Genomic DNA, 23,246 nt, shown 5'->3' with positions numbered 1-23,246 from the left:
CCTGGTATGCCCGAAGGTGTGATAGAGGCATACGCGGGGGTATCGATTGCGTGGGCCCTGGTCGGTGGTGCCGATAGCATGAGCGGACCGGCGATGAAAGCCACTGTTGCGTATTTGAAGCGTGTGCGCCCAGTCGATCACGCATCTAGTGGACGATATGTTGATTAGCAAACCGATGGTGAGGCCAATAGGTGTATCGTAGGTGGGTGCGCAGAAAGAATAGGTAGTGCGCAACTGTAGGAAGCACGGTGTTGCTCTGAACTGGGATGTAGAAGCAGCTTGTATCTTTGGTTTCCGCATCAGGAAGGAGACATGGACGACAAGACATCTTAACGAGGAAGTGGCCGTTTGGGCCGCGGATGTGCATACCAACTTCCCAACCGGGACATTAGTGTCATAAACAAGACTCCACCAACACCATTCTATGCAAAACTACGCGGATATCTTTCCAGTCCGTAAACCAAGTCATGCAAACCGGGTATCCCAACCATGCCTCATAACACATTACGCAAACATCAATACCTATCCAGATGATCCCGACGATGCTTGCACCACACTAGTGCCGTCGACAAACCGTGTGCGGAATATGCGGTTTGCGTTTTGAAACATGCCGTCCTTCAAACTGACGACGATGAATTGCGATCCCTTGAAACGGGTCTTGAACAAGCGACCGATATTTTGTGTGTGCGACAGGTCCAGCGCAGCATCGACTTCGTCCAAAATGTACATGGGTGCAGGTTTGAACTGGAGGAGGGCCATGATGAGGGATAAGGCGATAAGTGATCTAGCAAATGTTAGCGCATGTGATCCGGGTGAGTACGGGTGAGTACGAGTGATTGCATACCTTTGACCACCACTCAGCTCTGTCAGTGACTGCTTCCACACCTTGCCCAGCATGACTTTGACTTCCAGACCGTCAGAGATTGTCTTGCCCTCAGGAGGATCCAGTTTCGCGAAACTGCCTGGCAGCAGCTCGTTGAAAATTTGACCGAAATCGCGATTGACAATCGTCCAGGTCTTGTGTAGCGCCTCTTTCTTGTACTCATCGAGCTTGACGATAGTCTCTTCGATCTTGGATTTGTCCCGGATGACTGTTGACATGTTCCGCTTGAGGCTGGCTTCTTTCTTCTCAACATTGTCGATCATAGCCATGACCTTGGGGTTGATCTTGTTCTTCTTCTGCTGGAAATGCTCTTCCAACGACTTCCGCCTGGTTTTAGCGTCGGCCATGTTCACGCCCTTGAAGTCATAGACTGTGCCCGCACGTCCAAAGAGCTCGGAATCGCTCGCGATGAACTCGTACTCTTTTTCTAGCGCCTTGACATGGCTAGCTGCGCCTTCCTGTTCTTTGTGGAATCTTTCGATCTCATGGCCGAGCTTCTGTTGCTCCAGACCGCCTTCAGTGATGGACGAGTTCTTCGACCTGATCGCGTCTTCAAGCGAGCGAAGTTCTTCGTCGAAGCCTGTGAGTTTCGCTTGTTCGTCTCTCAAGTGGGCTGCAGCCAGGTCATGGGCGTCCTACCGAAGTTAGCATCGACAAGTGACGTCGGTCTAGAAAACTTACCTGTACACGAGATTGTTCAGCTAGCAACTCGTCGACTTCTGCTTGCTGCGACTGCAGATTTGTCTGAACCTCTTCAAATTGCTCTTGTGCCGCTGCCAGGTCACTGCCGCATTGCTCGGACTCGACCATAGCTTCGCGCATCTCTGTCTGTAGGGGCTTAATCGAAGCGCTATTCTTGTTCAAAGCCTTCTTGAGCTTGTCCAGCGATGACTGTAGTTCAGCAAGCTTGCTGTCCTTGTTGTTGCTGAACTCGCTCATGTCGCGTTCGATACGTTTGACGTCCTTGTTGGCCTCGTCTTGGCGAGTCTTTGCTGCTTTTATGTCTTCCTTGAGCTGAGCAATGGTCTGCTTCATCTCTTCCACGGCTTGGATGATCTAAGTCATAATTAGCAAAGCCCCAGGTTCGCATTCTAGGAGTCATCACTTACCGATGAGGAAGAGTTGCTGCCAATCTGCTCCTCGGTGAGCTTGATCTCGTGTCTCTTGAGGTCGAGCTCCTGTTTTGATTTACGAGCAGCGTCCAACTTCTTCTTCTCTTTGGCCATGGTGGCCTGCAGCGACTGAAGCTGGGCTTCTTGTGAACTCAGCTCTGTCGTAATCTCATTGAGCTTTTGGAGAGTAATGAGAACTCCGCTTGACTGAGGTGCGCTACCGCCAGACAGAACACCAGCTGGGTCGTACGTGTCGCCTTGTAGAGTGACACTCTTCATGCGCACTGCTGGATCGAAGGTCACGCGCTTAGCGGTCTCAGCATCCTCACAGACGAGTGTGGACCCAAAGACGTACTCCATGGCGGCGTTGACCTCGTGCTCGTATCCGATCAACGACAAGGCCAAGTCGACCTTTCCTGGTGCGATCTTCTGCGCAGCCCCAATCTTCTCTGCTGACGCCTTGAAAGCTGCAATCTTGTTAAGCGGGATGATTGTCACTCGCTTCTTCAGTTTTCCATTCTCGAGAAGTTGCTTGCCGGTAGCAGCGGAGTCGACAACCACGTTGTACAGCCGACCACCAGCGCAGATCTCCAGAGCAGTACCTGCTCGGGTATGCTCCTTTTCTAGGGTGAAGAGCTGAGCGACAAGACCTTTCACTTTAGACCGATCGAAGTTCGGGGAGGGGTCGTTGTAACTGAAGTCGATGTTCGCAACCTGCCGCCTCATGCCGTCTGCTTGTTGGCGGAGTTCGCGTATGCGTGCCTGAAGATGCGACTCTTGCTGATACATATCGGCTTCCTGACCTTCGTTGTAGCCAAGCTTCGCAAGGTCCGCTTCTAGCTTCTGAGCTTGGGATTTCAACGCCTCGAGGTCTTGGAGGAGCCCAGAGTTCTGTTGTTTGGCTTTTTTCGCCTTCGGTTCGTCTTCCTTGATCTGCTTCTCAAGATGTGATATCCGAAGTTTGCTCTGCTCTTGCTCGGTCGCGGCTGCGCTTGCGCGATTCCGGGCGTCTTGCAATTGGCCCTGGTAACCGCCTTCCTGGCCTTCTTTAGAAGCCACACCTGTCTGTAGGGTTTGGAGAAGCTCTTCCTTCTTCTCCACCTCCTCCGTCTGCTTCGCCAGCTCCGCGTGGGCTGTCTGGTACTTCTCTTGTAACTTCTCGTACGTCTGCTTCTTCTCCTGGAGTAGCTTCTCCAATTCTTTGACACTCTTCTCAACACCCTCCTTCCGTTCTACCTCTTCGGCCATGCTAGTCGTTTTCAAATCTAGCACTGTCGTCAGGCGGACAATCTCGTGCGAATGCGTCTTGACTTCCTCTTCCAGAGCCTGGAACTTTCCGCCCTTGCGCAGCTCCTTCTCTCGTGTTGCCTTTGTCTGTTTGATGTCCTCCTGGAGGTTCTCAATCTCCTTCTTCATGCGCACAGCAGACGCGTCGAGGTCTTTCGCCCTTTGCTTCTTGGCTTCAAGGTCCTCGGCCGATTGTTGTAAACGCTCGTTGTATCGTATGTAGTCGTATGCGACGACTAGCTTCGTAAGGCGCTCAAGCTCGCTCTGTGTTTGTTGGAAGTCCAGAAAGGCACGCTTCTCCATTCGCAGTTTTTCGAGCTTCGGGTCGATTTCGTCTCGTAGTAGTTCCGTAATCTCCTGCACCTTCATTTCCTTCTTAGCCATGGTCTTGTACGCCTTGTCCCGCCTGTCCTCGAACATGCGTGTTCCAGCAGCCTCTTCCAGCATAGCCAAAATCTCCTTGGCCTTCATGTTCAGCACCTGCATGACCTTTCCCTGTGCAATCATGAAATTCGGGTTGTTGATGTTCAGCTGTACAGACTGGAATAGGTTCTGTATGCTTTGTTGTTGCGCGCGGTGCCCGTTGATGAGGTACTTGCTCGCTCCTCCGAGCACGATCTGCCTCGTCACCGAGATCTGTGCATGTTCCTCAAAGCCGACGGGGCTTTTCGATTTGTCGCGGTTATCGAACACGATGGTAACGCTCGCTTTGGTGACACCCGCTTGGCCGCGCTTGTAGATGAGATCCTGCAGTACCGTCAGCGCTCCCGTATCGCGTACATCCTGCTGTCCACACTCACCTGCAAGTTCTGCGCCCGCACCACGCTCAAGTTGTTGATTCCGAGTACGAAACATATTGAATCGAGAATGTTCGACTTTCCGGATCCGTTCAGTCCCGTGATCGAGTTGAAGCTCTCGTCCCTGATCGGCTGTCAGTCGTGTCGTTGCGTGCGGGGAGCGTAAACAAGCCCTACCAGCCAGAAATTACGGTACGAACAGCGTATGACTTGTAGCCCTGTGCGCGTGTTAGGAAGCGACCACTGTAAAGTTTGGGGTCGCCTACATCGATTACGAGTTCTATAATCCTCATGGTGGCTGCATGTGCTGTCGTGCTGGAATGCGTCGCTGCTAATGTTTGTTGTTCCGTCTCACATGGGCAAGGGTCTCGGTACCGCCCACCAAATCGCGCTAAGCCTTCACGTGGCAGCGCGCCCACGCGTGCCCCGCCTCCTTCCACTCCCGGCCATGACAATGCGAGGGCACAATCATACGCACAGTTCTCAATTGGCCGTAGACGTCATCGATTACTACTATGTGCTAAAGGAGTGTGAATATCTTCACCAGGTATCTTAAACGCTATCATCGCTCATCAACGCAGACTCAAAGTACAATCACCGAGCTTGCCCCAGGCAATGCTCTGGCTCGGCCTCTACGGGCTCACTAGCTTCTGTGCATGCGGTTTTTGAGCAGCTCTTCTTCCTCCCTAATCCCCTCGCAACAAACTCCTTGGATTCGAAGCTTCCCATTGCCTTCAATCCATATTCGCACTCGTCCTTCACGGGTGGAAGTGGGGCAGTCCTAGGCGCTCCTCCCAGTTCCTGGATAGTGATCTCGTCATCTGGGTTGTTGGATAGCCCGAAGTTGAAGTTCCCGAAAACCTTAGTGCTCGGTCGCATTGTACCTGCAGTACGATCTTCGTAGTAAGAGGTGTTCCGGCCGGTGCCATACTGTGGGAACAGGGTTCGGAAGAGGCACTTGGTCGCTGGCGCACATGCTGTCATGATGTGTACAGCTGGTTCGGCGATGCTGATTCCGATGCCAATGTCCCAGGTGCGATCCTTGTTGGTGGGAGCAAACCGGTAGTAATATACGATGAATCTGCCGATTGAGACGCCTGTCGCGATCCATCCCAGGCTCATGACGATGACGACTAGGAGCTTTGTACGTCGGTGCATTTGGAGGCCCCATACCATGATAGAAGGGATTGGGATGATGATGAGGTCCATGAAGATGGACAAACCACACGACACGAGTACAAAGGTACGCGCATCGATACAGGTACCACCGGGTACAACATTTCCGTTGGCATCGATGCTATCCATGGCGGGTCTGGACCAAGCGTAGGCACGAGGTGTGCACTGCACGACATTGACTATAGTCGACCCGACGGAGTATATGATGTTCAGCCAGAAAGTAAGGTGTAACGGGTATCGTACGCGCCGCCGACTATCCTTCATGCGGAAGAGGAACATGATGATGGAAGCTCGAATCAATCCCATGACTAGAAGCAGACGCCACATGTCAGCAGAATTCCGGAATGTCCTGCAGATCCGATATACGTACGTGGGTGGTACATCATCTGTACTGCGAAGTTCCATCGTATCGCAACGAGCTGTTCTGCCACGGACTTCTTGGGCAGATCATAGACATGATAGCCGGTGCCGCTCAGTACAATGTACATCCATGTTGCCAGAGTATCTAGTATGAGGAGGACAAAGGCTATCAAGATAAGGTGGTCGTCCCAGCAAAAGTTGCGTCCGAGGTACCGCGACCATACCCGGAGGAAGACTGTCAGAGAGGCGACGACTGTGAAAGTACCGATGATGGCCAGGACCTCGGGTTGTCGGCTTTCCACCATAGTCCTGCTGGTGTTTGTCGCCAGCGCCGTGCGACTGTGGAGCGCTCAGTCCGTTGGTGCGCAGTAGCCGTTGAAGCCCACAGCGTGGAGTTCAATGTTGGCCTGTCCTGTGGATCGTGAACCGGATGAACCAGAGGGCTTATGAAGATCGTGGGTCCACGACGGATGATCGCACCGAGAAGCGAACGTGGAGTAACGACGCAAACAGTGAGGATCTGAAGTGTGACGGATATTGTAGGTGTTATTGGCCCACCCAAGGAAAAGTCGAATGTACCCGCACTGGACGCCTTCGAGTTTTCCTCGCTATGTGACTAGTATATGTCGCGCGTCCACGCGGGAAGTCGCACGTACACTCCCTTGGTGTCAGGATGTGATGTTTGGTGGCCAAGACGGATGCTGTCACTGCACGGCGAGGTGAAAGGTTGCCTCGGACCAGCCGCTGCTCTAGACTCTTGTCGTCTCAAGGATAAAAACCTGCCAGGAACCAGAGGCGTCGTCCAAAGCGAGGCGGTCCATTATGCACACCACAGCCGCGGCAACAGTAGTCGACTCCCGCTCGTGTCTTCCCCTCTCGCTTGACCAGAAAGAGGACTAGAGCGTCTCACGAAGTCCAAATCGGTTTCTCACGGTCCGAATTTGGGCTGACATGTCAAGGGCAGCCCTGGACACGGTCGCAATCTTCCGGCTGGAGGCCTGTCCGCCCTACCGTTGGCTGGTCGATGGTCTGGACGCAACCATGGACAATTGAGCCACTGCCACTAGGGATTTCGATTGCGATTGCAAAGTGAGTGAATCAATGTTTTGAGCCACTTGCGATTAGGGGAAGTAAGTATGCCGATCTTCAGGATTTTGGCGTTGTTGGCGTTGAAGGCTTGGAGGTCGGCGGCCATGTGGCTAACGGAGGCGATCCCCCGGGACTAGTTTATTGTCCGACCCGTCTGACGCGGCTCCTGCCAGACGCGTAGTCATCCTCAGTGCACTCAATTGCAATTCATGGCCGAGAAATAACTGACACCATTCCAAGCCGTTATCATGAACGCGTGTTTTAGAACTACCTGTGAGCTCCACTGCTGCAGGTCCGTTGTCAGGCAATCGCGGCAGCTTCGCGCTTGCATGCGTACATGACTCTCAGACTTTGCACTACCGGCAGCTACGCCGGCACCAACAGGCAGACCCTGGGCGGCAAGCCTCACGACTCGAGTAACGATGTGCCTGAGACTAGTCCCAACGACATATTCAAGCGCACGTGGGCACAGTCGATATTCCAGGGAGTGCCTCACGAGTGCAGAATTCGCATTATCATTGCTGATCGCTTCTTGCGATAGGTCCAATATATAGAATATGCATGTGAGATACGCCGTACCACGCAACGTCTGCATACATGGACACTCAGGAATTGCCTGGATAGGTTGCGATGCCGTGATTACTTGAATACCATGTCGTCGCCCCCGGTTAACTCAGCTGTCAACAATCTTTCCAGCCAAGATCAGCGGTCACACTCTGGGCAAAGAACATTAGCCTACATCCTGCCAAGCTCAGGTTATTGGACGACGCCTCCTATATCGAGTCAGTCCGTAAGATGACCATTATGACTATCGCCTTGTTTCTCGTCTCAGTGCGCAACGGTCCGTCATCCGCAGACCAGCCGCAAGCTCCAGGGGAAAGGTACAGTGAGTAACGGCCGTCAATGGCAAAAAGAAACTTTCTGACAGACATGTAGATCTGCAGTCGTTCGACGGGAGACGATCAATTGCCAAAGACTGGTACACTCGGTGAAACACTGAGTCGTCGTTTTACACCGACGAACTATTCAAAATGGCTTCCATCGCTGTGTGGCTCACACTTTTGGCTGCGACGTCAACCACGGCATCACCCGTCCTATCGGCCAAGGCTGGAACCAACACCCTCAATGTAGATGTAGACCTCCAAGGCGTCACTTCAGCAGTCAGGTCCCTCTTCCTCCCCGGTTCGCTCGACGCTACAACACCAACGAACTCTTCGAGATGCAAAGTCTACCCCGACGACCCCCAATGGCCTTCCGATGAGGCCTGGTCGCAGCTTAGCAAACTCACTGGCGACCGCGTCATCAGTGCACCCACTCCATTGGCAGCAGTGTGCTACCCTGGTGAAGACTACAACGCCGCAAAATGCTCCGAATACACTGTGGCAGCATGGCAGAAGTCGTATATCCATATGATCGACCCTATTGAGATGATGTCCCCAGTCGCTCAAGGCCTGACCTGTGCCCCACCGGTTCTTTACGACTCGCATGGCTGTACTCGCGGAGGCTTCCCCATGTACGTTGTCAACGCGACTGAACCCAAGCACGTCCAGCTCGCCGTCAACTTCGCTCGTAACTCGGGTGTCAGACTTGTCGTCAAGAACACTGGCCACGATTTCTTGGGCAAGAGTGGCGGCAAGGATGCTCTCAGCATCTGGACGCACAACATGAAGGACATCGAGTACATCGAAGAGTATGTCGATGAGAAGCTCAACTACACTGGCCCTGCATTCAAGAGCGGTGTTGGTGTCCAGGCTTTCGAGATTTACAAGGCTGCCGCTGAGAAGGGCAGAATCGTCGTTGGTGGTGAAGGCGAGACGGTCGGAGTCATGGGAGGATACATCCAAGGAGGTGGTCACTCTCCTTTGACCGGACTGTACGGCACTGGCGCTGACAGTGTGCTTTCCATGGAGGTCGTTAGGGCTGATGGCGAGTTCGTCGTCGCAAACTCTACTTCCAACACGGATCTTTTCTGGGCCCTGCGCGGTGGCGGTGGCAGTACCTTTGGCGTCGTCACCTCCGTGACCGTCAAGGCCCACCCCGACCTTGAGGTCACAGCCTCCCGGTTTGGTTTCAACTCCAAGGACACAGGCAACGAGACGTTCTGGGCCGCCATCCGCTCATACGTCGACCTGTGGATCGACAACGCCGATGCCGGTACATACACATACTGGACTCTTATCCCCTCCAACGGCACCTTTGCGTTCGCATTCTCGCCCTTCTTCGCGCCGGGCAAGAATGTAGAGCAAGCCACCGCACTCCTTCAGCCCTGGTTCAACAAGCTCGATGACTTGGGTGTCAAGTATGACCCCAACATCACTCACTTCGACAACTACTACGACGCGTGGCGCTCGTCCTTCCCTCTCGAAGCCGTTCAGAAGCCCAACGTAGCGACTGCATCGCGCCTGTTCCCCCGCGCCAACTTCGAGACAGCGGAGAAGCGTCAAGAAGTATACGAGAACATCCGCCGATCGAGCGAGAAGAACCGCGTACAAGTCCACTTCAACATGCAAGCTAAAGACCCATACAACACTGACAACGCTGTCAACACTCACTGGCGCCCGCTCGTCTCCTTCAGCATGCAATCCGTACGCTGGCCAATCAACAGCACCGCCGAGGAGATCCTGAGGATCCGCAAGGAGTTCCAGGCAGGCGATATGCAGGCCTGGAGAGACATTAGCCCTGGTGCTGGATCCTACCTTGCTGAGGCTGATCGTCTCGAGCCTGACTTTGGCAATGCTTTCTTCGGTGATAACTACCCTAAGTTGTTGGAGTTGAAGAAGAAGCTTGACCCTCAGGATGTGTTCTTTGCGACTACCGGTGTGGGTAGCGAGAGGTGGAGGGTAGAGAGCGTGGACGGCCTACCGAATGAGAACGGCAAGCTTTGCCGTGTTTAGAAGCGAGACTTTCTTTTCTCTGTACAGACTTTATTATATCCAGATTGGCCGCTCTTGTTCTTGCCGTTGATGGAGGGTCGCTGACACACGAATGAATATCAAGTTTTTGTCGAACATTATCCCTCTTATCTATTGACGACTGAACTTCCTTTGCGAATGTTGATGAAGTTTCGGGTGCCGCGGGCATGCAAGCAGACTTTCTAGCGTTCAACATCTGTGACTAGATTGCGAGCTTCGTGAAGGATAAAAGTGCAGCAGGATATGAGTATTTTGATCGTCGAAGCTGCCAGAAATCGGCTGCTCGGTGTAGCCTGAGGCGTCTGAGGTAGAGCGTGCTTGCCCATTTCCTTATCAGCCTCGTCTATCACTGCTGCGTCCCAATCTTCTTTTACGATCCGGGCGACTCCATGATGGGACAATCTGCGAATAATCGATGGTGCGGTGTATACCAGTTCCCAGCTGTTGTCAGGATGTCATGACGGTTTGTCCGACCTCGGGAGGCAGCAGCATATACGAAGCAGTTTCCGCAATGCATCGGCACGCGGCAAGAGCAGTCAAGTCGTCGTATGTGTGTCCATGTGTAGTTAGAGAGGCGAAGCGACATCTGGATGGAAAGAGGACGTTTCTAAAGCTCTCTTGGCACCATGGACGACTTCGACTCGGTCAGAGTTCGGCAACCTCGGCAGCCGCTCCTGCTAACGCCGCCTACCTCCATGCCGAAATGCATAGGTAATCATTCATCTCGACCTCAGTCCACGGGAAGTAACATAGTTGCAAAGAAACCCCCGCTTTCCAGGTTGAACCGTTAACATTGCGTGCGAGATGGCTATGCAGCAGGTCAACGTAACCCCGAATACCGCCGAACAATTGGTGCAACGCCTGGTTCACGGAGGATTGTCCGCCAGGTTCCCAAGGTCGCCTTTGCCTTACTACATGCGCTATCATGTACTGATCATCCTTTTCTATCTGCCAATCCTCATGCCGACGAATGCCAAAACGTGTAATCAAGAGGCATTAGTGGCTAGAATCAGACAGCGTATCTCATGAAGATGTTGCGTGGTAGACTACTTAGTCTAGGATAGCCGGGCTTATTAGGTAAACATCGGTCCGGCTACCAGAAATCTCAACGTTCACTAATCACCCACCGGGCAATGCTTAGATCCCGAGGTCGACTGATCAGTCTAGGTGTTTCACCAGATTGCGCCCGTAACTCTCAGCACCGGACGAACAAACTGTCCTTCTGGACGGATTGCATCATTCGTATGGAACCTTTCCTCACCAGCACGAGCACGCCAGAAAGAACCAAAAGATTGTTAAGCATGTTCGGCCTCGGGGTTTATCACCTCTTCCATGTCAGGTCGGAGCCTACATAAGGAAGAGGTGCATCGTGTGGATCATAACATTACAGTTCTCTACCAATTGCTACACATTCGACATCATCATAGCAACCACCGCAAACCAAACCATGTCTTCACCCATTACCTATCTGATCACCGGAGCCAACCGCGGCATCGGCAAAGGCTTCACCCAAAGCCTGCTTGAACGCCCAAACACAACTGTGGTCGCCGCAGTCCGAGACGTCGCCAAGTCCACTTCAACACTGGAGTCTTTGCCCAAAGCCTCGGGTTCTAAACTCGTCATCGTCAAACTCGACTCATCCGCCGAAGCAGACCCCAAGAATGCCGTCGCTCAGCTCAAATCCGAGCATGGCATCACTTCTCTCGACATCGTGATTGCCAACGCCGGAATCGCGCACTCGGGAACCACAATCGCCAACACATCCGCCGATGCACTCCGCGACCACTTCGCCGTCAACACCATCGGCCCCATCCTCCTCTTCCAGGCCGTCAAGCCGCTGCTTCAAGCCAGCAAGTCCGGCAACCCTATCTTCCTTGCCATCTCCACGGTCATCGGCAGCATGGGCGCCCAGGCAGGTCTTGCTGGCTTTCCAGAACAGTTCAGCCCGTATGGCTCTAGCAAGGCTGCACTGAACTGGGCTGTGAACAGGATGCATTTCGAGGAGCCGTGGCTCACATCGTACGTGACGCATCCTGGTTTGGTGGTCACAGATATGGGGAACACTATGGGTACGCCTGAGGCACTCAAGGCCGCGGGTGCTATTGAGGTTGAGCAGAGTGTGGGCGGGGTTTTGAGCACGCTGGATAAGGCGGAGAGGTCGATTTCGGGAACGTTCCAGAATTGGGATGGAACTACACTGCCGTGGTAATCGCTGGGGTAGCAAGTGGAGCGACGATCAAGTGAAGTTTTGGGTGTCCTTTGTATCGCGCGTCGTTTGATAGATAGTACGACTTGCCAGGTGCAGAGTTGTAAACCCAACAGACATGTCAGGCAGATCTATACATCATTTTATCATAAGCCGAACGTCGGTTCTCCTGAAACTAACATCCATCTAGGGCTAGCGGAAGTGCAAGAAAACATCGATAACATCGTTTCGGTGGAAAACGCCATATTTGCAGTAGCTGATAGAAACGACATAATGCACAAGAACCATAATTGTAGAGCTGTCTAGGTACTAGGACGCGAGTGCTGCGGATTAAACCCACTTCAGCAAAACAGACATGTTCGTTAACCGCGCTTGTTTTGGCGGCGACGAAAGGAAGACACCTCATGAGTATACTGGGATTTCATTTCGTTGGAAAAGAAGGTCGACACATGGGGGAAGCTGCAGATACTTTTGGAAAGTCCACGAGGAACTCAGGATCCTTGGAGAGTTTGAGTAGAAGGAAGGACGGGCTGCGTTATATACAACCTGAAGCACAGACGTTTTAGTCATATCGCGATCTGACTAGGCTTTGAAAAGCGTATCCGAAACCTCGCTGCTTCTCCATGTCTTTGTGCAGAATTTCTTCTGTTTTCAGAAGATGATGATCAAGACATATCCAGAGCTTCCAGTGGTCTGAAATGTCCACGAGTCCAGGCAAAGGAACATAAGTGTAGCAAGTTTGGGTTTTGGAAGAAGCGAAGGAAGGAGCCATTTGCGATGTATTTGATCATTTTAGTGATTTGAAGTAGTGGGATCCGATAAGTGAAGAATGATGGAAGCAAGAGAGTGTTTATATATTGTGCGGCTGGTGGACTAGTCGCAGACGCACAGAACATTCCAGATGCTGGTTCCGACTTTTGGAAAGAAGAGGAGGAACAGCATAGAAGGGTCGACCGCGTGCTTATTTCGAAAAGTCAGAAGATGCCGAAGGAGAACATCGCGTTGTAATCAGTGCCTTTGATTTTCTCTCAGGAAAGTGTGTACTACAGAACAGCATTTCAGTGTCCAGCGGGAGGTTTATATACGCCCTTAAGCCAAGAAACACTAGGTCCGAATAGTGCGCATCAAGCCCGGCGGAAGCACACACCGACATGTAACAGACCCTTGATCTTTTTGAAAAGTTTTTGTGCTCCGTAGAGAAGACCGAGGAAGCAGAAGACAGAGCCAGCACATCGCAGACGTGGGTAGTCTTTTTGGGGACGAGGCGAGCGAGGAGCTGAACACATGAACTCTACCAGTCTCACTTTTGGTATGAGAAGGGTCACTTCTGCTCGCACCATGGCCCGATGTCCAGTGATTTTTGATGATTGCATGCGCAAGAGGTAGATGGAGAACGAGAGACGCATGATAGTACATTCTGTTTTTTTGTACGCTGCCGCTCAACCATGGCGACGTCAACCTCATTTTTCATTGCCAAAATCTTTCGGGGAGACCGAAGACCGCAGCTCGCAGACATCATAAATGTGGATCGCTTTTTTGGTGCGTTGGGGCATGAGACTCCGAGCAGATCATCGGGGGAAGACATCCAGGTTTTTGTTGAGTCGTTTTGCGAAGACGCAGTCGCACCGTCCGCGCACATCGCTTTCTTCTGCATGTTTTTGGAGGGAGCCGCACCACATAACTCAATCAAGAAGCACTTTTGGAAAACTTCGGAAGAAAAGTGATTTCTCAGGAAGGAAGTAGGGTAAATGCCCAAGCGCGACTTTATATAGACCACTTTTCGGATGATTGTCAGGGCGCACAGCTGGAGCTGGTTAGCAGAGAGGTTACGGTGATGATCATCACCATCACCAGCGCATCGCAGATAATGCACACCCAACTCGCGAGTAACACAGAAAAACGGTAATTGTGCTCCGACAGGAGTATGCGCCATGCAATGCTATCCCACCAAAACGCCATGGTCTAAACGCCTTGCACCAATACATCACAATTCTTCCACCTCTCGCTCAACACTACTCGTCCTCTCACGAGCCTTAGACTTCCCTTTCTCCATGCGAAAGCCCACTTCCGTCCTCGCATCGTCTGTAAGCCTTCCCCACTCAAGCAACAGCCTAAACATGTAGACCTCCATGTCCTCCTTCCTCAACACCTTCTCCGTCCATACCTTGCCATCTCGTGCGATCTTCTCTGCAGCCTTGATATGACCCTCCATCATGCGCTTATTCCTCGCCTCGACACCATACCCACCGAAGTAAGCGAGCGAAGAGAAGAGGTCGTGTAAGCGAAGATCCACAGGAACGAAATGTTTCCAGGCAGTGAGGCGGCCTTCGTACCATTCGCGAAATAAGGCAGCTTTGAAGACCACAGAATTGGACTGTAAGAAAGGGAGAAAGCGACCAGAAAAGCCAGCACCATCCGCGTCGAAGAGGTAGCGGTAGCGCCAGTGCTGTTTGAAGTCGATAGGATCACCGAAACCGAACTCGCGTGTCTGGTCGATGCAATCTTGGCCTGCACAGCGCGCTATCGGACCCACTAGGCGGACATCAGTCTTTGTCTCGAGAAGCCTTTTAATGTCATTAGTGCGCTTCAGCATGTACTCCAAGTGGCCACTGTGGTCGGGTTTCGGGAGAAGGATTGGTTGGCGAGATGTTTCGTTGTTCAGGAGATGTACGATTCGTTGACGAAGCATACCCTTCCAGGTGCCATGGGTAGTGACACCTTCCGTAGTCGTCCCGCGCCAGAAGAGGACATCCGATTTGTCTTGGAAGTGAGGATCAGGGAACTTTTCATCGAATCCATACTTGCTTTTGCCCAAGTAATTCCACGGCGATGGATATCTGATGTCGACAAACCCGAGAGCACGACTCTGGCTGAAGATTGGAACCATGTCATGAGTACCCATGAGACTAGCAGGACTGAGATGCATGCCGTGTAGATTGGCGATATCTGGCTGATGGCACGGTTCTGATGATAAGCTCCAATTAGCCACGAATGCGCCCATGGAATGGCCTTGGGTACAAGTGTGACAGAAGGATCTCGTCTGCCAATGCCGCTCTTTCCGTGCGCGCGACTCAGGTGGGCATGCGACAGAACCGAAAGTCTCATATGAATGCTTGATGCGAGCGTCGACGAAAAAATGCGGGTCTGTTCGTACGCGGTCCACATCCAGCCATTTCTCCGCGCGGTCGGCGCTGAAGTCTTTCCCTGGGCGAGACGAGTCAGGGGAGGGGTACTGCTGTGGTTTGTCAAGCGCATCTCGCAACCGCTCGTACGGTGCAGCCACGCGACTCTCATCATTCAGGTTCAGGGCAAGATCCATGTCTGGAAGCGATTCGGAGAATTGCTGGATCATGGCCGCCGCGCCATCCATCATCCAACGATGTGTACCGGGTACGTTGTTGAAGACCTCCACCTTCCCGTTTCTTATGCGTAGCCCACCGACCCCCTCATGCGTAGCCAAGACAGTGGCAGTACGCAAGCGAAGATCATCGGCGTTGAAGGAAGAGAAGGGTGCCAAGTCTTGTTCGATATTGTCGTAGTCATCGATTACAATGGAGTTCCGGCTAATGGCGAAGTGATACCACTTGTCGAAATTCGGCGGAGGGTCGCGGTTGTAACGTTTCCGATATTGCACAACGGCCTCAGAGAGGGATTTGCTCCGGTAGGCTTGTGATGCCCATCGGTCGTGCTGGACTGTCGCGATATCGATCAAGGTAGTGATGGGATGTTCGAGAACGGGACCGTGCCGACGATATACGACAACACCGATGGAGAAGGCGATGAGAAGTACGATAAATCCAGCCGACTGGTTCCTGCCCAGGCGGATGGGTACTTTCGATCGTATGCGGGTTTCGATGCTGGTGTCTGTGACGAGGTAGAGGATGAGCGCAATGGTGAGCAGAGTCAAACACAAAACAAGTCCGACGGTGGATTTTGGTGGGAACGAATACGACACGCCGGTGCCCAGAGCACGGAGAACGCCAATGTATGCAGAGGAAAATGCACCAAGGAGCAAAGCGCTCATAACGCCATACAATCGAGCCTGAGAGGTCAGCGACAGAGTACCAGACGGGATGTAGTGACGTACCGATTTGAGGAAACATAACGTCATAAAGGGTATCATCAACGATAAACGCAAAAGACCAAGGAGATATTCAGACGAAAACGAGAGCATCCACTCGCGATGCTCAGGCATTGCGGGGTATATGATAATGCCGGCGACTAGAAGGACCAAAGAAGATGCCTGTTCAGGGTCAGATGTGTATGGTGCATGAAGGCGATTGACGTACAGTAAGGGTCAAGCCGACTAAGAGGTGATTCGAGGTGCCATCTGGAAGATGGATGGTCCAGTCGTCCGCCTCGGAGATGCCATCGTCGATCAGACGGTATGCTATCTGGACGATGACGCAGTCCAGCAAGAAGCCGAGGAACTGAAGGAAAGGAATGGCGGTTGCCGTCGAGTCTGCGATGGGACAGATGTAGTTGGAGCGCAGCGAGCTGGACTTGATGATGACGAGGAAGCTGCTAACCGAGAGCAGGAAAGAGGGAATGATGTATCGCGTGGAGCCGTCGAAGATGAAGCCGTAGACGCGGTCGAGCTGGGTACGCGGGCGCGTGTCAGCACTCCAGGCGGGGTATTGTCGCTGACTGGGGTGCCGAATGCTGTGGTAGAGGGCAGCGACGAGGGGAAGGAATGACTATATCGATCAGTACTGTTGGAAGAATGGGAGAGATTTGCGCACCAATGCAGAGGGGCCGCTGCACTCGACGTCCTTGGTGACGCGGTAGAAGATGGCTATGCGCCCGCATATCGCGAACAGCAGGACGGCCAACAGCGCGCCGACAGCCCGGACGCTCCATCCTCGCCGCCGGCCTGGCTGGCCTGCCTCTGTCCATATCTCTTCGGCTGCCGGTCTGCTCTGCACCTGGTTCAGGGCTATGGCGATATATCTTGTATGCGGTTGCGGCTGTGCACTGCGCGACGACCAGGCTTCAATTGCGACCACGGCGAGGCCAGTCAGCAGCAGGACGATGGCGACGGTGTGCAGCGGCTTGTCGAAGGCGAAGGAGTAGTCGACGGGGGTTGCAGTGCTCAGGTAACCGGATGCTAGGACGAGGCCGCTGTTGTCTTGTCAGCTGGTGTGCTGCTGGTAGCCTAGGACTGTGCTTACCACGGGAAGAAGAGGGCCTTCCTGTCCATGACCGCCGCATTCTTCGTGGCTGTTCTTTACAGCGGTGGGGGGAACAAGTAGTCGCGACAGGCAGCGCTCAACATGGCCCGATGGTGATGGACAATTGAGCGACGTGAGAAAGTGATTGTACTGAGGCCCGCGTCACTGGGAGCACGGCTGCCCGGCACCTGCAGCCATACCACCGGGCTGTGCTAGAGACCCTCACACTAACGGGAGGTGGAGAAGTCCGTGCCCACCCCGAGTCGAACGTCAATTAGCGCTTCTGCTATACGCAAATACGCACTTCTACGACGCATCCCATGTTTCGTCCACTGCCACTCGCTGCGTCGACATCGCATTCGATGGGTGAAGACACCCTGCAGTCGCCGATCGGACCCTGGGACACCATCTCCAGGAACCGTCCGCAATTACATCACGCACACGAGACGGCTATCACGGCAGCTATTTCACTGCTTCGCCCCGCTGTGAGACGTGCGCAACTTGTGATCGCCGCTCTTGGTCGCCCTTAGCGGTATCAACTCTTCTTCATTTCTTCACCATGATGTTTGCCACTGCGACACCGAGTTCACTACGAGACAGCAGTCGTCATCAGCCCCGCGCTAAGCTATTATCAATGCAGCTTTTCTTGCGAGCGAATGGTGGGGTACCTACATGTCTTCAGACGCGGGAACATGCATGCGCCTCACTTTGTGGTGGCGCCAAGCACACGCGGCTGTCAGCGTCATGCTCGTATCGGTATGGAAACACAGTCATGGTGGTGTCCACTTTGACGTTTTCGCGTTGTAATGACTTCAAGACCAATGCGCCTAGAATTCGCTTTCGTGAGCGAAGGAGCTTCTTTCGCAGCAGTGTAGCAAAATTCAAGCTGTCGGCGAAAACTGGCCGAAAACGATTGCCGTGTAAAGATGCTCGCACTCGTGATGTAGCAGTCTAACTTTAGATAGAAAAATCTAGTTTTCAAAATTACGAATATCATATCTACGATGATACTGTCAGTCTTGTGAAATACCACCGAAGTATGAAAACTCCTGGCACGTTCCAGACAGACTCACTTCACTCATCTTCACCTCGGAGCCACTCGCTGAATAATTGAAGATCAAAATATAACATTACCTACTGATTAAACAAGATAACCCAAAGAATCTATGCATCCGAAAGAGAAAAGAAACAAGTCGCTCAAAAAAACATCAACTACTACTTTTCAAAAAAAACGCTCAAGCAGTCCCAGCATCCTTCTCCCCACTCCTCTCCCCAGGATGTCCACCCTGCTGTGCCGCCTTCTCAGCACCCTCCTGCGCCTTATCCGCCGTCCCCTTCGCCTTCGCCCCCTTCTTATTCTTATGGAAGAAGCTCTTAAACGAGCTCAGCTTCGCAACGCGGAAGAGGTAGTACGTGAGAACAGCGATAGCGGCGTTGAACCCGATGAAAGCAAAGATAATACCAAAGTTCCTCCACCTTTCGCCGTAGTAAATCGAGGAACCAGCCAAGAACTGGTCCGCGTTGCTGAGGGAACAGTAGTTGCAGCCTGCAGTCGCGTCTGGGTTCTGAATCGTGCCGCCGGCGACGGCAGCGTAGTCGGCGAGGTAGGCACCGCATGTTTGGCCGGCTGGGGGGTCGAAGACGGAGACTTCGCGTTCGCTGCAGACGACTTGGCGGCCGGAGAGCATGGTGGAGACCATACCGCCGATCCAGTATGTGAAGGGACTGCAGCGGTACATGAAGAGCCAGAAGCCGGGGAGTTGATCCGGAGGCTGCAGGACACCGTTGAACAGGATGCTCATGAGAGTGAGGAGGGAGACGAGGCCGGACGCTGTTTCGGCGTCGGGGAGCGCGGCGATGGTCATGTCGGCGAAGGTGGATGTGTAGATGAGGAGCTGCATGCAGAACAGCAGGACCAAGCCCTGGCGTTCGCTGGATTGGCTTACACCGACGACGGGGTAGTAGAATGTGACGAACATGAAGACACCGGCGATGATGCCGTAGGGTATCTCCACAACGATGTTGGCGATCATGAAAGCGATCCAGCTGTATGCCTTGGATGGCCTCTCGCGGGACTCGTAGAGCGAGCGTTGGGTGACGAAGAGGGGTTGGATCTGCTGTACAAGCGACGAGAAGATGGTAGTAAGCATGAAGACTGAGAAGATGATCGTCTGCATGCCTGCTAGACTCGTGTTGGCCTTGTAGAAAGAGAAACCGATGAAGAGACCCGCGATGGCGCAGAGACCGAATTTAGCCATGACGTAGCCGGGCATGCGCCAGTATTGCTGGAAGGCTCGGTATGTGCATTCGACGATTTGCGTGGTCAATGGCATGGCGAACTCGCCGCCACCGGTTTCCGCTGCAATATTGAGTTCCTCGCTCTTCTTGGCCTCGTGAAGTTGGTCGATATCCCTTTGGACGCCCTTGGCTTCTTCGCTTTCTCTCCAGACGTCGTACCAGTCCTGGCCGTTGTCGTTCTTGCCAGCGTTGACAATCTCCAGCATGTACTCAGCTGGGTTCTCATCTTCACCACACTTGCGTGCACCGTTGTTCTGGAAGTAGTTGAGAAGTGTTTGGGAATTCTCGCCGAGCTCGCCGAAGTAGACGGTCTTACCACCGCGGGCAAGGAAGAGAAGACGGTCGAACTCTTGGAAGAGAATGGCGCTGGGCTGATGGATGGTGCAGAGGATGGCTTGGCCAGCTGAACTGAGCTTGCGGAGGAAGGCGATGATGGACCAGGAACTCTGCGCAGAAGTTAGTAATCATCGATCGTACACGACCTGATGCAACTGTACTGACCTGTGAATCAAGACCGGAGGTAGGTTCATCAAGGAAGAGCAGCAGCTTGGGCTTCGCGGCAAGCTCAACACCAATTGTCAGAAGCTTGCGTTGTTCAACGTTCAAGCCCTCTCCAGGCACACCAACAACGGCTTCGGCGAAGTCGGACATGTTCAGCATCTTGATGACCTCTTCGACGTATTCATGCTTTTCCTTCTTGCTAACAGACTTTGGCTGGCGTAGCATGGCAGAGAATTGTAGCGCTTCACGGACGGTCGAAGTCTCGAGATGAAGATCCCTGAAATAGTTAGTACTCGTGAGAAGACAGACATAAGCTGGAAAACTTACTGTTGTTGCACGTAACCGGTTGAGCGTTGGAAAGCAGGATCGAGAGGCTTGCCGTTCACAAACATGTCTCCAGTGATGACTCCCATTGTGGTCCGCTGAGCCAGAGCATCCAAGAGCGTGGTCTTGCCAGCTCCCGAGACACCCATAAGTGCAGTCATCGAACCAGGCTTGACAAAACCAGAGACATGGTCGAGCAGACGACGCGGCTCGCCCTTAATCTCAATGTCGTAGACAACGTCGCGCCACGTGAAGACACCCTTTTGCTCCTCAATAGCGCTAACATCACCAGCACCTTCATGCTCTCCTGTTTGCGTCTCTCCAGACTCCTCATCGGAACCCTTGCCACCAGGCTGCATGTATGCGGGAACATGTCCACGACGGAAGACGAGTTGCTCGGCAGTGTTGGATGTGGAAGAGTTGACCTCAACAGCGACGAAGTAGGTGACCATGAAGAAGATCAGGAAAGCCCAGAGGATACCAAAGTTGCGCCACACATGGCTCCAAGAGTAGGAGTATGAGACTTCGATGTAGCTGTCACCGTTGATGAACGTCTGTCCAGCGACTGCGCCCTGTGTGTTGCAAATGAACGAGTCGCCTGTCTGCGCGTATCCGGGTCCTGATGGGATGAAGGCATCGCAAGGGAAGTCGACTCCGTGGAACTCGTTCGCAAGCAAGATCTCGAATGCGTAGAAGATTGGATTGATCCACCTAATCCAGCCAAACCAGTCAGGCATTTCGGGGATGCGAATGACGAAACCAGTGTAGATGACCAAAATGAGGACCAAGACACCGGCGCCTGCCATGGCTTGCGATGCGGTCTTGGTAACAGCAGCAGTCGTTCGGAAGATAGCTGCCATGACGAAGGTTGCCATGTAAGTAACCACGAAGAACAAGAAGAACTGTCCGGCAGTGTACCGAAGTTGGGCGAGGAAGTACAGAATGATGTTGAAGACGACTGCCTGAATGAACTTGACAGGTATATCGGCAACAATACCAGCTATAGCTTCGGTAGACGGATGGTAAAAGGCGTAAGAGTTGTGCTTTTCGACGATAGGCCGCTGGGCGTATAGACCTGCGATTTCACCGATGGAAGTAAGAGCGTTAAAGAGAATGGCCAGGAAGATGACAGCTCCGCGACCTTGGAACGAGCTGGAGCCTGTAGAGTGGCCGAAGTAGATGGAACCGACGATGAGAGCAATGACGACATTGAGACCAGCCTGTGTTGCTGTAGAAGCGATATCACCCCAGATGCGTTGGTATGCTCGTCGAGTGTTGAGCTTGATCTGCATCGGGACGCTAATGAGATAAGGTGACTTGGGACGAGCGTGTTTAGCCTGGATGTAGTTCTTCTGTTGGCGTAGTTGCTCGAGAGTGCCGTGCTCGTTGACTGGGTTCTCTGCTTCGAAGTCCTTGATCTCCTCAAGAAGCGCCTGGTACTCAGGGGACTCGCGCCAGTACTTCTCAAAGTCTTCCGGTGTACGAGGCACCTTGTTCTCCATGCCCTCTTTGGCTTGCCTTTCTTGTGGGTTGGTAACGGCTGTGAGGAAGTCTCCAGCGGTTTGACGAGGGGGGCAGTACCTGTTGTGCGTTAGTTGTTTTCAGATGTCTCGTCATATTGGAATTCTTACCATCCTTGACGCTCAAAGAAGTCCTTGGCCTCATTGGCGGGTCCGAAGTAGATCTGGCGACCTTCGTAAAGAACGGCAGCTTTGTCAAAGCAGTCGTACACGCTTTGACTAGCCTGGTAGATGGCCACCGCAGCAGCACCTCCAGCCAAGTCGGAACCGACCCTCAGAGCCTTGACGAACTTCAACGCAGTAGCTGAGTCCAATCCTCGTGTCGAGTTATCCCATGCCGCAAATGGAGCGCCGGCGAGTAGCATCTCAGCTACGGAGACTCGCTTCCTCTCTCCGCCTGATACACCACGAACGAAATCGTTTCCGACCTTGGTGTTGTAGGTGTGACTCAGCCCAAGCACAGCCATGACGACCTTTGCCATGAACTGGGCGAACTCATCACGATTCGCTCCGCCGGGTCGGTTTGATGGTGTCCTGACAGCCGCGGCGAACTCGAGTGTCTGACCTACAGTCAGATGAGGAAAGTGCTTGTCGACTTCCTGGTTGTACACTGTCTCTCCCTTGAACTCTTTGCGCATACGCTCCTGAGGGATACCGTTGTAGTGGATGACCGAATCATCAGTGTCCAAACCATGAAGCTCTCCGGTGAGAGCCTTGAGAAGCGTGGAGCAACCAGAGCCAGGACGTCCGAGCACAACACACAGCTCGCCAGCTCGTATGATACCGTCGAAGCTGTGGAGGATTTGCTTGCGTTCCGACTTGCCAAAGAATTCTTTAGCTCGGAAAGGCGCCATGAACATGTCTGAAACAGTGCTCTGAAGCTGCAGAGCCTTGCCCGAACCAAAGACGTCCAGGTTCTTGTACACAACGTTGACCTTCTTCATTTCGATGCCCTCGCCCTCCAGCTGGTTCCGGAACATGTTCAAAAACCTGCTGAGATCAAAGGCCTCGTTGGATGGGTCCACACGGGGATCGTTTGGCTGCGCAATGCTCATCTGCTGAGTCACTTTTGACTGTGAGGTGAAGATGCGCGCCAACTCCTGCCTGCCGTCGTCGTCGATCTCAGCCCGCGTGACCCGTCGTTGAAGAGTGGCTGGGGCTGCATCTTCGTAAGAGGATGAAGTGCCGGTTCGCTTGACTTTGGGGGCTTGTCCATTAGATCCTAACCGCGTGTCTGAAGAATCCGAGGAGCTCGATGTGTTGACTTTCTCGAGCGGCACGACTTCCTCTTGTCGGTGCTGGGATTCAATGCCATCGGTGGAGGAAAACAAGCCCGCGCCGGCCGATGTTTCATGGGTGGTCGATGATTCATGCGTGTAGGAGTGTGATGAGAAGACTCCGTGGGTGCCGTGAGCATGGCCATCTGGGAAGTAGGTCGGACGACCAGAAGCAGTTCGCGTGACGCCGTGGGGAGGAGTCTGGGTTCCTGACCCCGATTGGGTGGAAGTGCTGAAATGTGTTTGATGTGACTGCGACGTACTCGACATGAAAGTCTCGCCGTGGGACTGGTGGTCAGCCATGGTGATTCTCAACGGCAAGTGATGGCGAGT

The 23,246-nt window shown here is 53.1% G+C and overlaps 5 protein-coding genes across 5 annotated transcripts; 2 read left to right on the top strand and 3 right to left on the bottom strand.

The window, feature by feature from the left end:
- Positions 1-522: 522 nt before the first annotated feature.
- J4E92_004809 (uncharacterized protein) lies at positions 523-5,920 on the bottom strand (the record flags this gene model as incomplete). Its single annotated transcript, XM_051496197.1, has 8 exons — positions 523-784; positions 845-1,518; positions 1,565-1,939; positions 1,993-4,029; positions 4,083-4,203; positions 4,257-4,297; positions 4,716-5,563; positions 5,626-5,920. 8 exons carry the CDS (start codon positions 5,918-5,920, stop codon positions 523-525), a joined length of 4,653 nt encoding a protein of 1,550 aa, XP_051354037.1.
- A 1,815-nt stretch (positions 5,921-7,735) lies between these two features.
- J4E92_004808 (uncharacterized protein) lies at positions 7,736-9,598 on the top strand (the record flags this gene model as incomplete). The annotated part of the gene is made up of 1 exon (XM_051496196.1): positions 7,736-9,598. The coding sequence occupies one exon, from the start codon at positions 7,736-7,738 to the stop codon at positions 9,596-9,598; it is 1,863 nt and encodes a 620-aa protein (XP_051354036.1).
- A 1,465-nt stretch (positions 9,599-11,063) lies between these two features.
- J4E92_004807 (uncharacterized protein) lies at positions 11,064-11,825 on the top strand (the record flags this gene model as incomplete). Its single annotated transcript, XM_051496195.1, has 1 exon — positions 11,064-11,825. The coding sequence occupies one exon, from the start codon at positions 11,064-11,066 to the stop codon at positions 11,823-11,825; it is 762 nt and encodes a 253-aa protein (XP_051354035.1).
- Positions 11,826-13,806: 1,981 nt separating this feature from the next.
- J4E92_004806 (uncharacterized protein) lies at positions 13,807-17,022 on the bottom strand (the record flags this gene model as incomplete). Its single annotated transcript, XM_051496194.1, has 5 exons — positions 13,807-15,864; positions 15,910-16,065; positions 16,112-16,519; positions 16,565-16,943; positions 16,994-17,022. 5 exons carry the CDS (start codon positions 17,020-17,022, stop codon positions 13,807-13,809), a joined length of 3,030 nt encoding a protein of 1,009 aa, XP_051354034.1.
- A 1,206-nt stretch (positions 17,023-18,228) lies between these two features.
- J4E92_004805 (uncharacterized protein) lies at positions 18,229-23,216 on the bottom strand (the record flags this gene model as incomplete). The annotated part of the gene is made up of 5 exons (XM_051496193.1): positions 18,229-19,737; positions 19,793-20,069; positions 20,120-21,697; positions 21,748-23,122; positions 23,177-23,216. The coding sequence occupies 5 exons, from the start codon at positions 23,214-23,216 to the stop codon at positions 18,229-18,231; spliced, it is 4,779 nt and encodes a 1,592-aa protein (XP_051354033.1).
- Between the last annotated feature and the right edge of the window lie 30 nt (positions 23,217-23,246).

The sequence above is a fragment of the Alternaria infectoria genome (genome assembly GCF_024043175.1).
Source record: "Alternaria infectoria strain BMP 0036 chromosome Unknown scaffold_6, whole genome shotgun sequence".
Taxonomy (NCBI): domain Eukaryota; kingdom Fungi; phylum Ascomycota; class Dothideomycetes; order Pleosporales; family Pleosporaceae; genus Alternaria; species Alternaria infectoria.
The sequence above is the reverse complement of the archived record's forward strand: the minus strand, read 5'-3'. Positions and strand labels throughout refer to the sequence as shown.